At 46.5% G+C, this 12,043-nt stretch overlaps 3 protein-coding genes across 10 annotated transcripts in view; 2 read left to right on the top strand and 1 right to left on the bottom strand.

Moving 5' to 3' along the window:
- Positions 1 to 5,818, top strand: part of CLTC (clathrin heavy chain) — a 29,897-nt gene extending 24,079 nt beyond the window's left edge. For 4 of the 7 annotated variants that reach the window (XM_048324470.1, XM_048324468.1, XM_048324469.1 and 1 more), the window contains 4 exons: positions 10 to 231; positions 1,313 to 1,333; positions 4,184 to 4,259; positions 4,791 to 5,818. In XM_048324470.1, coding sequence (XP_048180427.1) covers positions 10 to 231; positions 1,313 to 1,333; positions 4,184 to 4,259; positions 4,791 to 4,915 — 444 coding nt within the window. In that variant the 3' untranslated portion in view covers positions 4,916 to 5,818. The remainder of the gene's footprint in view (positions 1 to 9; positions 232 to 1,312; positions 1,334 to 4,183; positions 4,260 to 4,790) is intronic. The other 3 variants (XM_048324472.1, XM_048324474.1, XM_048324473.1) reach the window with 1 other exon arrangement.
- A 1,251-nt stretch (positions 5,819 to 7,069) lies between these two features.
- PTRH2 (peptidyl-tRNA hydrolase 2) lies at positions 7,070 to 8,694 on the bottom strand. Its single transcript, XM_048324485.1, has 3 exons — positions 8,607 to 8,694; positions 8,239 to 8,357; positions 7,070 to 7,721 (listed from the first exon to the last, which is right to left on the bottom strand). The coding sequence occupies exon 3, from the start codon at positions 7,698 to 7,700 to the stop codon at positions 7,182 to 7,184; it is 519 nt and encodes a 172-aa protein (XP_048180442.1). The 5' UTR covers positions 7,701 to 7,721; positions 8,239 to 8,357; positions 8,607 to 8,694; the 3' UTR covers positions 7,070 to 7,181.
- The window catches only part of VMP1 (vacuole membrane protein 1), a 60,859-nt gene continuing 57,478 nt past the window's right edge, over positions 8,663 to 12,043 (top strand). The window contains exons 1-2 of one of the 2 annotated variants that reach the window (XM_048324479.1): positions 8,663 to 8,749; positions 11,613 to 11,743. The gene's annotated coding sequence lies outside the window, so the exon portion shown is untranslated. The remainder of the gene's footprint in view (positions 8,750 to 11,612; positions 11,744 to 12,043) is intronic. The other variant, XM_048324480.1, reaches the window with a different exon arrangement.

Genomic DNA, 12,043 nt, shown 5'->3' with positions numbered 1-12,043 from the left:
CCGTTGCAGGATGCGATGCAGTACGCTTCTGAATCCAAAGATACCGAGCTGGCAGAAGAGCTGCTGCAGTGGTTCCTGCAGGAGAACAAGAGGGAATGCTTTGGTGCTTGTCTCTTCACCTGCTACGATCTCCTAAGGCCGGATGTTGTCTTGGAAACAGCGTGGAGGCACAACATTATGGACTTTGCCATGCCATACTTTATTCAGGTCATGAAGGAATACTTGACCAAGGTAAGAGCAGGTGCCTCTCCAACATCCAGAGCTTCTTAGTCACTGTGGTGAATGCCTTGAGACTGTCTGCTTGCTACTAACATTGATTTGGGCTTTGTCCAATGTCTGTCTGTCCATGTCCACACTTACTTTTCAGTCCATCTGGGGAGAGACTTCGCCCTCTAAGAGGCTGAAACACTTACAGGCTCCGCCCTCTCTACCAGTTACAGAACCTACATCAGTAGTATTTGCCTGACCCTGGGCAGTGTCTAAAGTAGTTCCAGGCTCCAGGCTTTTCCTGTGCTGTGTCAGGAATCCCCGGTGGGATCAAACTTTAACTAAATTCTAGACTGTGTACTAAAACAGCTTTATAGCTAGATCTGGAGATAACTTACTCTGCTGTGCATTTAACTCTAAAATGTGGCTCTGATACTTAATGGCACTAATTATGACTGAACTCTTACTTGAAGTGACTCAGGATGGGGGAACTACTTGGTAATGCTCTGACAGACTTGAACAGACTTGAGTTAAATCTAACTGTCACTAGCAGGATTTGCCCAGCTCAAGCTTTTAGAGTATCTTTCAGTGAAATGCTGTAAATTCCTTAATGATTAAGACTCTTCCAAGCTGAAGTTCAGCTTTTACTTTCATGCAGTCAGTGAAGACCAGGGTGCCTGTTTGTCCAGAAGTTTGCCTGGCTGTTCCTTCTAAAGGCAGGACTACCTTGTATTTCTGTAGCCAGCCTGAAATGCTGTTTTGGGGGAGGTGGGGAGCTGGCTGAGCAATAAAACTGTTTGTCAGAGGTGCCTGATGAACCAAGCTAACACCAGGCCTTTGGTGGGAGTAGGAAGATTCTTAAAGATAAAAATCTCCTGATCTGCTAAAAGATTAGGATGTAGCTTTAGTGTAGCTAATGAAGTCAATGCAGTAAGAGCCAGCAACAAGCAGAGCTGCCTTTCTAAAGCAGATACTTCTGGTGTACCTTTGTTTTTACTCGCCTGTACCTTAATTATTTCTTCCCTGACGCTTTTGTTTCTACCTTTTTATATGCTAAATATGGAATTTGATTTTTCTAAGCTGCACCTTCTGAATTCCTTTGCAGGTTGATGCAATAAAGGAAAAGGTGAAAGTTGATTCTTGTTTTCCATCTTTAAGTCTGGAGGACTAAGTCTAAGGATTCTGCATGAGTTTTTTCTTTCCTATGTTTACTACACTGCTGCTACTGCTTTTTCCCCAAACAAAATATCACTAAAGCATATGCAAATTGTTTAACTCTCAGTAGCTAGTGCTGTAGGAGAAAAGTAGTTTCATTTGCTACTAATAAGCTAATAGATCCTCAGGAAGGGCATACAGGTGATCAGTTGGATCACAGTCAGCCTGGTATTCAAACAACACACAAATACTTACACAAGTGCTACTATTTGACTGCCAATCTGACTGGAAGAACCTTCTACAGTAAGAAATGAGTCTGTGAATGCACAGATCAGTCTGGCATTTGCTAGTTGAAGGGCTGTGATCCAGTTCCTGATCTCTGGACCATGACTAATGCGTGCTGACCGTAGGCAGAGTAGATACTGGCTGCTTTCAGAGGGACTCTTCCTCACTCAGGTGTCAGTTCTCATGGTGCTGATCTAATCCACACAGTGCTCTAGTTCATGTAGCAACTTAAAACTTCAGCTGTTACACCAAGTCTGTGGTTCTCCTCCCTGTAGTAAATTTCTAGTAGTTGTCCAAGAAAAGACTGCCTTCCAAGCTCTCCAGCTTCACTAAACTTCTCTTGCTACCTCATTAAAAAAAATACATAAAAATGGTAATGCTTATTGCTCTTCTGAGGCTACTCCAGGGCTTGCCTTTTGCTATGTAACTTTGACCTTCAGAAGGGCAATCCAAGGTTTTCTGTCCATCTCCTTCCCTACAAATGCCACTGTGATCCTCCTTAGCCCAGGGGTCAGCCCTAGCATGAGTTTTCCATTAATGTGGTTCAGCAAAGGGCAAACCAAAGTGACAAACAGCTTTGAAGATGGACTAAATGCAAAAACTGCTGGTTGTAAAGACACCACTGGAACTGAAGGCTAAGACACGTAGTGTAAGGTCCTTCAGCAGCTAGTAAGGAAAGTAGGAAAGCGTGTGTGTGAAAAAAGGTAATTGAACTGCAGTGTTTGCATAAACTACGCATGTGTAGCAGTCATTGCAATTACATCCCACTACTCCTTAAGCTCCAAGGCATTGCTGTGGGCTGCGTGTGGTTTTTTGGGGGGAGCCTGTCTGGCAGTCATCTTCAGACCTCACTCGTGCTTCAGTACTTTTGCCTCTTTTTCATGCACACATAACACGATAACATTGAATGCATGTTACTTTTCCTCTGCAGCTTATTGCAGTCCCTGTGGAAAAGCCTTTAAATCAATCTTGCTCCAAGTGTGTAGGGCCCTGAAGCTGGTGATGCTCGAGCAAGTGGTGTAAGAACCATCCTGCAGGCTGGTTTCAAACTTGCGCTTGTTCTTGTCAGTATTTGTTCAGCTCTGAGGGGAGGCATCAAAACTGGGTCCAAAATGCATTGAATGTCCTGGGCTGGAGGCTTTCCAAGTGTGAGTAAGCCAAATGCCTCTGCTTAGTAGCAAACTCTGCACATTCTCCTTGGATTTGCATCTCTAAACTTGTGCTTCTGTGTTCAGTGTGTTGCTGTTTTGAGTTAAAAACAGTGCAGTTCCCAGCACGGTGTCTGGAAATGAGTCTTGGAGCATTGGATACGATCCTGTACACTTTGGCAGCAGCAAGCCAGATACTGTGGGAGGCAACCACCAGGCTGGCCATGGAAGCCCAGTCAATGAGGGAACTCGAGCTCAGGACTTCTGCCACTCCCCTGGAGTTGTGCCTCAGCTTGAGGTTACAGAGGAACAGGTTTATGGAACACAGGTTGTAACTCACAGCTGAAAGGAGGAGCTCACAGCTCTTGGAGCTGCCAGCAGATACTTGCTCATGTAGCACAATTAAGCTGCAAACTCACTCTTGGATGTTGTAGCTGAATAAATAACACTGACCCTGTGTAAGTGCAGGAAACCTTCAAACACCTTTATCAAGGGCACAAATGAAATGAAACATTAATCTTGTGAGTTGTATTATTGTCTTTCAAAGTAATTGGCATGATTATCTCTGACTTTGTTCTAAATCTTACCTCCCAGGTAAAATACCGATACCTCATTTTGTGGTTTTAGTTTCAGGGCCTGCCTTAGACTGTAGAAATGCTGAGTTCCCTTGGATCTGTCTTAGAAATGAGCTATGTTTCACTACAGAAGAAGTTTCTTCTCTTGCCTTTCTGTAGGGGTGGGCAAACAGCACCATTGCGCTCGCAGTGCAGCTGGCCAGGCTTGTCTGTTACTGTGTGTAAAGCTGGAAGAATTGGAGTAGCTGTGGGTTTAGGCTGACTGCCACACAGTTCTGGAGTGGAAAAAGCAAGTCTTATACACATGCATTCTCTGCATTTGAACTTAAATTGCATGAGTGAATGGGTTTGGAAAGTGAAATCTTGAGGCTCAAGTGACATGTCGGATGCTATTGCAGTCTGCTCTATCCAAATACAAACCAGATTACTTTGCCTCAATGTCACCTCCAGGGAAACTTCTCCAGGTCTGGGCATTATCTTGACAATTGCTCCAATGCCAGAGGTCTGCAACTGAGACTGAGCTCAAATCTGAGTCTGTGTCCAGCTCCAGTCCAGTACAGAACATTTTGTACAAAGCTTCAGTCTGGAGTGAGCTTTCAAAGTAGTTGAAAATCCCTCAATGAGGGTTTTTTTTCAGGAAACAGACAATCTTGACTGCACCAGTACCAACATTGCTACTTGAATTGATCTTAACTTGTAAATGGTCTCCTTTTCTTGATGGGTGTTAACATACCACTAAGGCTTTTCCACTTCTCTGCCACGAATAAGTACCTGTTTTAGAGGAGATTTTTTAATTGTTGGTCTCAATTCCAGGTGGATAAACTGGATGCATCAGAGTCTTTGAGAAAGGAAGAGGAACAAGCTACAGAAACACAACCTATTGTTTATGGTAATGCTTTAGTTCATGTGTTATCAATAACATAGTTCACTTTTAAAACAACCCTTCCTTAATCTTGTTTTTTTCCCAAGGAAGTCCTGGGAAATGGGAACGTTCTTCATGTGAAATCAAGTCTTAAGGAATGTGTTCCAAAATACTAGATAAGTGCCACTCTGATGCTGTGGCTGCTAAGGTGGGCTGGGGACTGCAGGATTTAAGGTTGTCCTGGCTCCTTAAGGAAAGGTCTACAGGAGGCTCTGCTATTCCAGGGTTCCAGCAAGTGATTATTTGGATCTTGTGCAATATGCTTCATGTCTAGCCTGGGTATTTGCTTTATATCCAGGTTATTCTATCAGGAGTTTCTTCGTATACTTTACACTGTAGTGTTTTTACTGTGCTGTGCCCTGAGTTTTGTGGGGAAATACCCATTCCGGCTCCGAAGGGTAGGGACTTCCTGCTTCAACATACAAATATCTACAGAAAATTTGCAGGCATTTTGCTGACTGAGTTCAGGAGGAGTAAGATGCCCCTTGTGTGTTGCAGGCCAGCCCCAGCTGATGTTGACAGCGGGACCCAGTGTGGCAGTTCCTCCGCAGGCACCTTTTGGCTACGGCTACACGGCCCCTCCGTACGGGCAGCCACAGCCCGGCTTTGGCTACAGCATGTGAGATGCAGCACAAGTCAGTCTGGAGCAGCAACTTTTCTTACTGAAACTCCACCGTCCCTCCCCGCTTTAACTCATAACAGGGAAAAGCAAAGAGTTCTGCCTCGTGTTCTTGTAACCTTTATTTCATGAAGGACTGTTTTTTCTAGCGCAAACGATTTGAATCACTTCTGTTAAATCTTTTTCACATTCCATGTCATTTAGACTTTTACTTTCAAAAGGGGAATAGTTTAAACGACTTTGTTCAAGTGGGCTTTTGCAGGACTGCTTATTACCATTAAGTCTATTGTGAAGATTCTGATTTGCACTCTATAGTGTTACACTCTAATATTGAATCTTAAGTTCATTGTATGTGAGCAGCTTACAGTATGTACTGTCTATTCTAAATGCATTTAAGTCTCACTGTATATTTGGAGAAAGCTAAAGCCAAGATACTTGTATTTGACCTTGCAAAACTGCTGACAAGAGACAACACTAATCAGCATATCCTCCCTGGGTTGGATTGCATAGCTCTAAAAGAATTTAAAATGCGTACAGACAACCTTGCCTGACTTAAAATGAGTAAAAGTTTTGGTTTTGTTTCTTTTTTTCCCTTAACCTATGCAGGTTTTTCCAGTTATGCATATAGAAAATGCTAGTGTCTTTTTGCTCACTCCATATGTAACAGATGACCTTATGTTGTGCTGTATCCTGTGCTTTTGTGGGACATTCCATTCAGGAACAGAGCACCATGATTCCAATCTGTGTATTTACTAACCCTGCCCTGAGGTTTGTGTATGTTGGATATTGTGGTGTTTTAGATCACTGTTTTGAGTGTACAGAAGAGAGAATTCAAGCATATTGCTGTTCAGTTTTGTTTGTGCAATTTGAAATTACGCAATTTAAAAATAAATTACTGGACTGTGGACATGCTGCATAGTGGTAGCTTCACTTTACTGTCTTCAAAAAAGGACCTTTGGACTCAAACCAAGTATTCCAGTGCTGGTAGTGGGGGGCAGTGCAGGTGTGTGCAGCCAGGGGTCTGAGGGGCTGGCAGAAGAGTAGCAATGGGGACCAGTGTAGGGGTCTTGCACTGAGGGGGCAATACAGGAAAATATGTAATGCTTTTTCTAGAGAGAGATTATGCCAGAGAGAAGAAAATAGCACTTTTCACCAGTTGGCTGCACTGTGGCCAACTCCAGCATATCTGACCAGATGATACATTAGGATTGTAGTAAGGTGTGCCAGTTAAATTGAGATCATGTTCTAGGTATGTAAATTGCCTTAAACATATTTAGCTTCAAATAAAATTGACTTAAATGGTTCTCTATGAATACTGTCATATTTGAGTGTAATGAGTCTGACAGCACTGGACAGATTTCCAACACCTTTAGAAGCTCCAGCAGCCACACTGGGCATCAGGATGCAGCTCTAAGGCCAAATCCCCTTCCCTTTTCCTCCTGTGAGCTCCACAGTTGTGTCCTGTGATCCTGGGGCTGGGCACTGCAGCACTTCCATGGAATGGGGGTCTGGCAGGGGCTCACCTGCCCCAGGCTCTGTGGTTCGTGGTAGTCTGCACTGAGTCTCTGGAAAGAATTTACTGGAACCCCTAGGGTGCTCTGTACTCTGTAACAAGGTGCTTTAAACCCAGGATGGCCTTTTGGTCCCAAGAAAACCAGGGTTTAAGTCTGTCTCTGCATGCCCAGTTGTTTATATGAGGGTAACTCCCCACACCTTGGCTCAGCTGCACATTTTTGCACGTGTAGGAGCTACACAGACCCCTCCAGAGGGAAGCTCAGCTTACAGCTGCTCCCCACAACTGTTTACTGGTCTGGGCTGCAAATCCAGTTGAACCGGTCAGCCTGGGACCAGTTACAAGTTGTTGCAGCAGTTGTTTGGGCAGGAAGCTGGCTACAGTTACCCCTAGCTCCAGTTCTTAACTGCTTCACTGGCTGAGCCTTTCTCAATTAGAGAATGTATTCACTTCAAAGAATAGGCAGAAAGAGGAAACTCTTAAACTCTTATCAACCACCGTGCAAAATCCTCAACCAATTGCACAAGTTGTAAATTTACTGGGTTCCTTCTTGTGCCAGCTCTGCTTTCCTCAACTGCCCTGAGCCTGGAGTTTTCTTTCCCCCTTTGGAACACAAGCTAGAGAAACTCATGCTTTACAAATTTAAATCTTACAAAACTTGCTTATTTTATTAACATTGGAAAAAAAAACCCAACTTGGATTTTTATCCCACCAGTACTGACATACATGAATGCATCCAGGTCTTTTTGGTACTGGTTTAGAAGAGTTTAAGGTGACCAGAAACTTTATCTATGACATCAGCTGGTCCTGGTCCGATCCCAAGGACTGTCCTGGAGCCTGGAGCTATCTGGGTACGCCCAGCATCCTGTATCAAGCTCACAGTCAGCCCCAGGCGCTTCGCCTCAGCCAGGAGCTGCACCAGAGTCTCTTCATCGGGAGCTTTGAGGACCACTTTAGGTTGTCCACAGTATTCCCACTGCTTCAGGAGCTCGGGATCCCTGTTGTGGACCTGCTTGTAGGCAGAGACAGCAGCGTGGGAGCACTGTGCTGCTACTTTGCCCTTGCCCATTTTCAGGTCGTTGCGGACGATCAGCACCAGCTTGAGCTCCCCGGACTCTCCCATGATGTCGGCCTCACCCCCCAGGCTGTTGGGAGTCTCTGGCATTCCAGCTCCAGGCTTCCTGCAGAGTCTGCCCCGGATGCCCCAGCCCAGGCACACACCGCACACAACTCCAATGATGACATTCAGCAACTCGGGCTCAAAGAGAGAAATCATGGTGGATTTTGGAGAGTGGCTCTGAACGGGGGGAAAGACAGAATTTACTTGAGGGTTTTGCAGCTTCTGAGAGCATTTTGTGTGCTCTTGCCTGGTTTGCACTTGGTTATTTGAGGACAAAGAACATTTGCTAGAAACACAAAGGAACAGCTCCCCACACACAGCTTTCTGACTGCAAACACCTCACCGGTGATGGGCTTCGACTCAGCAAGCAGAGCTAAGATAAAATGGCAAATTATTATAAAATCACAGAATGGTTTGGGATGGAAAGGACCTTAAATTTCATCTGTTCCACCCTCTGCCAATGGGCAGGGACGCCTTCCACTAGACTAGGTTGCTCCAAACCCCATCCAGCCTGGCCTTGGACACTCCCAGGGATGCAGGGGCAGCCACAGCTTCTCTGGGCAACCTGTGCCAGGGCCTGCCCACCCTCACAGGGAACAATTCCTAGTATCCAATCTAAACCTCCTCTCTGTCAATTTGAATCCATTCCCCCTTGTCTTGTCACCCCAGGCCTTTGTAAATAGTCGTGCCCCACCTTTCCTCTGTAAGTTCCCTTCGCGTATTAGAAGGCCACAATTAGGTCACCCCGGAGCTTCTCTTCTCCAGGTTGAACACTCCCAATTCGCTCAGCCTTTCCTCATGTCAAAATTACACCTAAAAACGGGGAGAGAAACGGTGCAGTGGTGGAGGTTTTAAGCCAATACCCCAAATTCAACTGAGGAGCGGGGCCGCCTCCAGCTCCACCGCGGGCTGCGGCAGCTCAGCCCCGCCAGGCCCGGCCGCGCTGGAGCCCGAGAGGACACGGAGGGCAAAGACCGAGCGGGAACCGAACCGTGCGGGACCCCGCGGCCCTCAGGGGGGCCAAATGGGGGCCACGAAGGAACATCCCCCCTCACCGCTTACCTGCCGCTCCCCCGCGCCCGCCCGGAGGTGACGGAACCGCGGCGCTCGGGAAGTGACGAGCCCTAGGGGCGGGACGGGGCGTGCTGTGCCGGGCCCTGTTCCGCGGTGTGCCGGGCCCAGTGGAACCGCCGGCGTGGAGTACGGTGAGTGCGGGGTTGGGCCTGGGGCTCTCCCGGCGGGTGAGGGTCTCGTCACCGGCCCCTCAGCGGGACCCTTCAGCGGCACCCCTCAGCGGCACCCCTCAGCGCTGCTCATCGCGCCCCTCAGCGCTGCCCATCGCGCCCCTCAGCGCTGCTCGCCCCGCTCCCCTCACGGCTCCTCCGGCTCTGAGGTGACGGCGGCGAGGGGGGACTCCCGGGCCGGGCGGCTCCGGAGCCCCGGCGGGACCCCCGGGCCGGGCGGTGCTGTGCGAACCGAGGGACCTGTGTGGCCAGCCGGGGAGCGGCCGGGAACGCTGTGGAGGAGCAGGTCGGGAGGAGAGACTGGTCCTTGCCGGCCTTCAGGGCGAGAAATGTGCCGCTGCCATCTCACCCTGCTGGAGAGCGGCTCTGCTCTTCCATAGCCCCGGGAGGGGTGAGATAGACTCGCCCTGCTCCGGCCCAAGGGACGGTGCCTGATGACACAGGGAGAAATCCGTGCTTTTCCCTGCGGAGAGTCAGATACCGATGGCCTTTGTCTGCTTTTCCAATAGAAATGGGCTGTGTTTTCCCGGCTGGGTCCTCCCTGCATCCCCATGGACCGCCTGGGGCTTGTGGGTGTGAGGCCCAAATCCACGGGAACATTTCTGCTGACTAGGGTTAAGCACCTCATCTGGTTTTTATTTCTCTAGCCAATGTTATCTGGTGTTTACAGGAGATAATAAAGCAGCAAGGATCTTGTTTTATTCCAGTTTTGCCTCTCAGATGCTTGGCAGGTCATGTAGGTGACCTGAGGGAAGGGGTGGTAAGTGTGTTTGATAGCAGCTGTTTATTATGAAGTGTTACGAATCCAGGTTATCCCCTTTCAACTGCACCTATGACATTTCTGCAGGGTTTTCTCCTTTCCTTGTTTTCTCTGCTATGTGCTTACCAACAAGTGTGTATCCTGGTTAGTTAATGGTGACAATGTGGGTTTAGGTGGAGAAAGTGTGATGTTACTCTTTCATGCCTGGGAGCACATGTGTTGTGTTTGGGCAGTGGATTCTGGTGCTGTTTTGATGTTAGGAATTCTGCTCTTTTGGAGATTGTTTCAGCTCAGTTTGATGGGGGGTTCGCATGCTTCTTAACACCTCATAATAACATATATCAGCTCTTCTTAGTGCATTAATTTTCGTAATGAAACAGTCTTTGTTATGTCAGTACTCTTTCTTCCAATCCATTATTTCTGCAGCATGGAATAAACTTTCCTTTATTCCTTACTGGATAAGTGACAGTTGTAACGATGGCTTCATCCCCTGTTTTCAGATGAGGGTTTCAAAAGCCAGTTTCCAGTTGTGCAATGGGAGGTGAGCTGTCTTTATTAGTTTGAGCTTTGTTTCACGTCTTGCTGAGCAGCTGAAATTAAGGGTGTTTGTAATTGCTGTGGGGAAGGGTAGTAGGAGACTTAGTAGCTTTCAAGTGGGTGGTAACAATGAGGAAGGTGAGAAGGCTGGAACAACTGCACTCTTTCCACCTTAAAGCTTTTTTCCTAAGTTGTTGTCTTGGAATTTCTTCTGAATGTCATAACTGCCTCTGACTACATCTCAGGAACAGCTCTCCTTAAGGTGATCTGTGTCATTAGTGCATGCTTGGAGATTCCTTATTTCTTAAAAAGCTGTGGCTTTAAAACAGAAAAACCCCTATAATTCCTGATGCATGGGGATGGGAGACATACTGTTATCTGCCAGCTGGAACTTTAACTTCTCTTCCTTGTGAATAAGTGTGAGCTGGGTGGACTTTGCTATTCCCTGAGGACGAAGGGCACAACCTCGAAGCTGTTGCAACACTGAGCTTTTTGTACCCCTGTACCAGCTTCCAACACAGGCATGGGACAGCACCAAAACCACCAAACCTTGCTGGTTTTGGTGCTGCTTGGCCCAGAGGAACCCAGGAGATGCTATTAGTGAGGCAGGCAGTTGTTCAAGCTTATTAAAAAAATATTTCTCTTTCTCCCAGGGCTCAGAATTGGCCTGTGTGAGCCTTGTCTGGGCAGTGTGTCCTCACTGGATGGCCAAGTGTGAGATCTGAATTGGCTCCACTTAGAGACTGTTCCTGTGAAAAGCAGAACTTGTTACCTAAGGAGCTGCTTTCAGCCACTCTGGGCTTTGTCAGGTCCTCGTGTTCATCCCTTTTCATCTGTGCTGTGCCTCCTCTGCATATCCTCTTATCCCTGGGTCTCACCTTTTCATCTATTTATTGCACAGCGTCTCTACTGAATTATTTTAGCACTTGATTCTACTTCTGGATGTAATCAAAATGCATGTTTCACCAGAAAAAACACACCAAAAAGAACAGTTTAATATATGCGGTTTTAATGGTAGGGACAGAACTTTCTGTCAACTCAAAAGAAATTTCATGGCATTCCTGAAGCTCATGTTACAACGGTCTTTCCTAAAAGGCATCCCAAAGTCTTTCTGGAAAAAAATGTGAATTTTAACTCTAAATTCTAAGATGATTTATTCGGGTAGGAATTGGAAAATAGGTCTGGTGTACAGAGGCATAACCCACAAAATGGAATCCTGTGGTCTTTAACTGAATTACTTCTCCTTTGAGGAATTAAACTATTTTAGTTGGGAAAACATTTTTAGTATGGGAATAAATGCACTCATATCAAAATAACCCATTACAGCTAAATCTGTGGAGATTTGGAACATCTTTCAGATGTGGCCTAATTTATTTTAATTGAATACTTCCCAGGAGTGCTGAAGGACTGGAAAAAATCGAGCAGTTACTTTTTCTATTTTCTGTCATCTTCAGGAAAGTCATTAACCTCCAAGTGAGGGGCTGTGTCACTTCAGTGTCACATGAACGGTGTTCTCTTGCTCTGTAGGGGCAGCAGGTTTGCAAGAGGAGTCGCTTTGGGCTCGAGTGCTGCAGAGCTGAGGACGTGGTTGGCTCTTTCACTGCCTTCAGATCCTGGAGAAGTGGTGGAGAGGGAATAACTGTGAGGAGCTGAAAGGGGTATGTAATGTTTCACTTCCAAACTGATCCCATCCTTCACCTGAGTGTGTTCCTGTGCCAGGCAGTCTTTGGCTTTCGAGGGAAAGTGCTCTCCAAGCTGTTTCTTTGCCAGGAAATTGTTAACTTATTCTCTCTGTAGAGCATTTCATGACTGAAAAAAAACCCCTCACAGATGAGCAGCACTGTCTAGGTTAGTGCAATTCCTTACCCACCTGGAAAGGCTGGATTTTAATCCTTTGTTCTCCTTATTGTAAGGGAAGGACAGGAGTGTAGAGAAAGAAGAAGAATAATTATCAGAAA

This window comes from Corvus hawaiiensis, chromosome 20, assembly GCF_020740725.1.
Source record: "Corvus hawaiiensis isolate bCorHaw1 chromosome 20, bCorHaw1.pri.cur, whole genome shotgun sequence".
NCBI classification, from domain to species: Eukaryota; Metazoa; Chordata; class Aves; order Passeriformes; family Corvidae; genus Corvus; species Corvus hawaiiensis.
Note: the sequence above shows the minus strand (reverse complement) of the source record. Positions and strands in the feature narration are given on the sequence as shown.

Excerpts from the sequence above, each read along its gene's own strand:
- PTRH2 (XM_048324485.1), bottom strand. The coding sequence starts at position 7,700 with ATGATTTCTCTCTTTGAGCCCGAGTTGCTGAATGTCATCATTGGAGTT.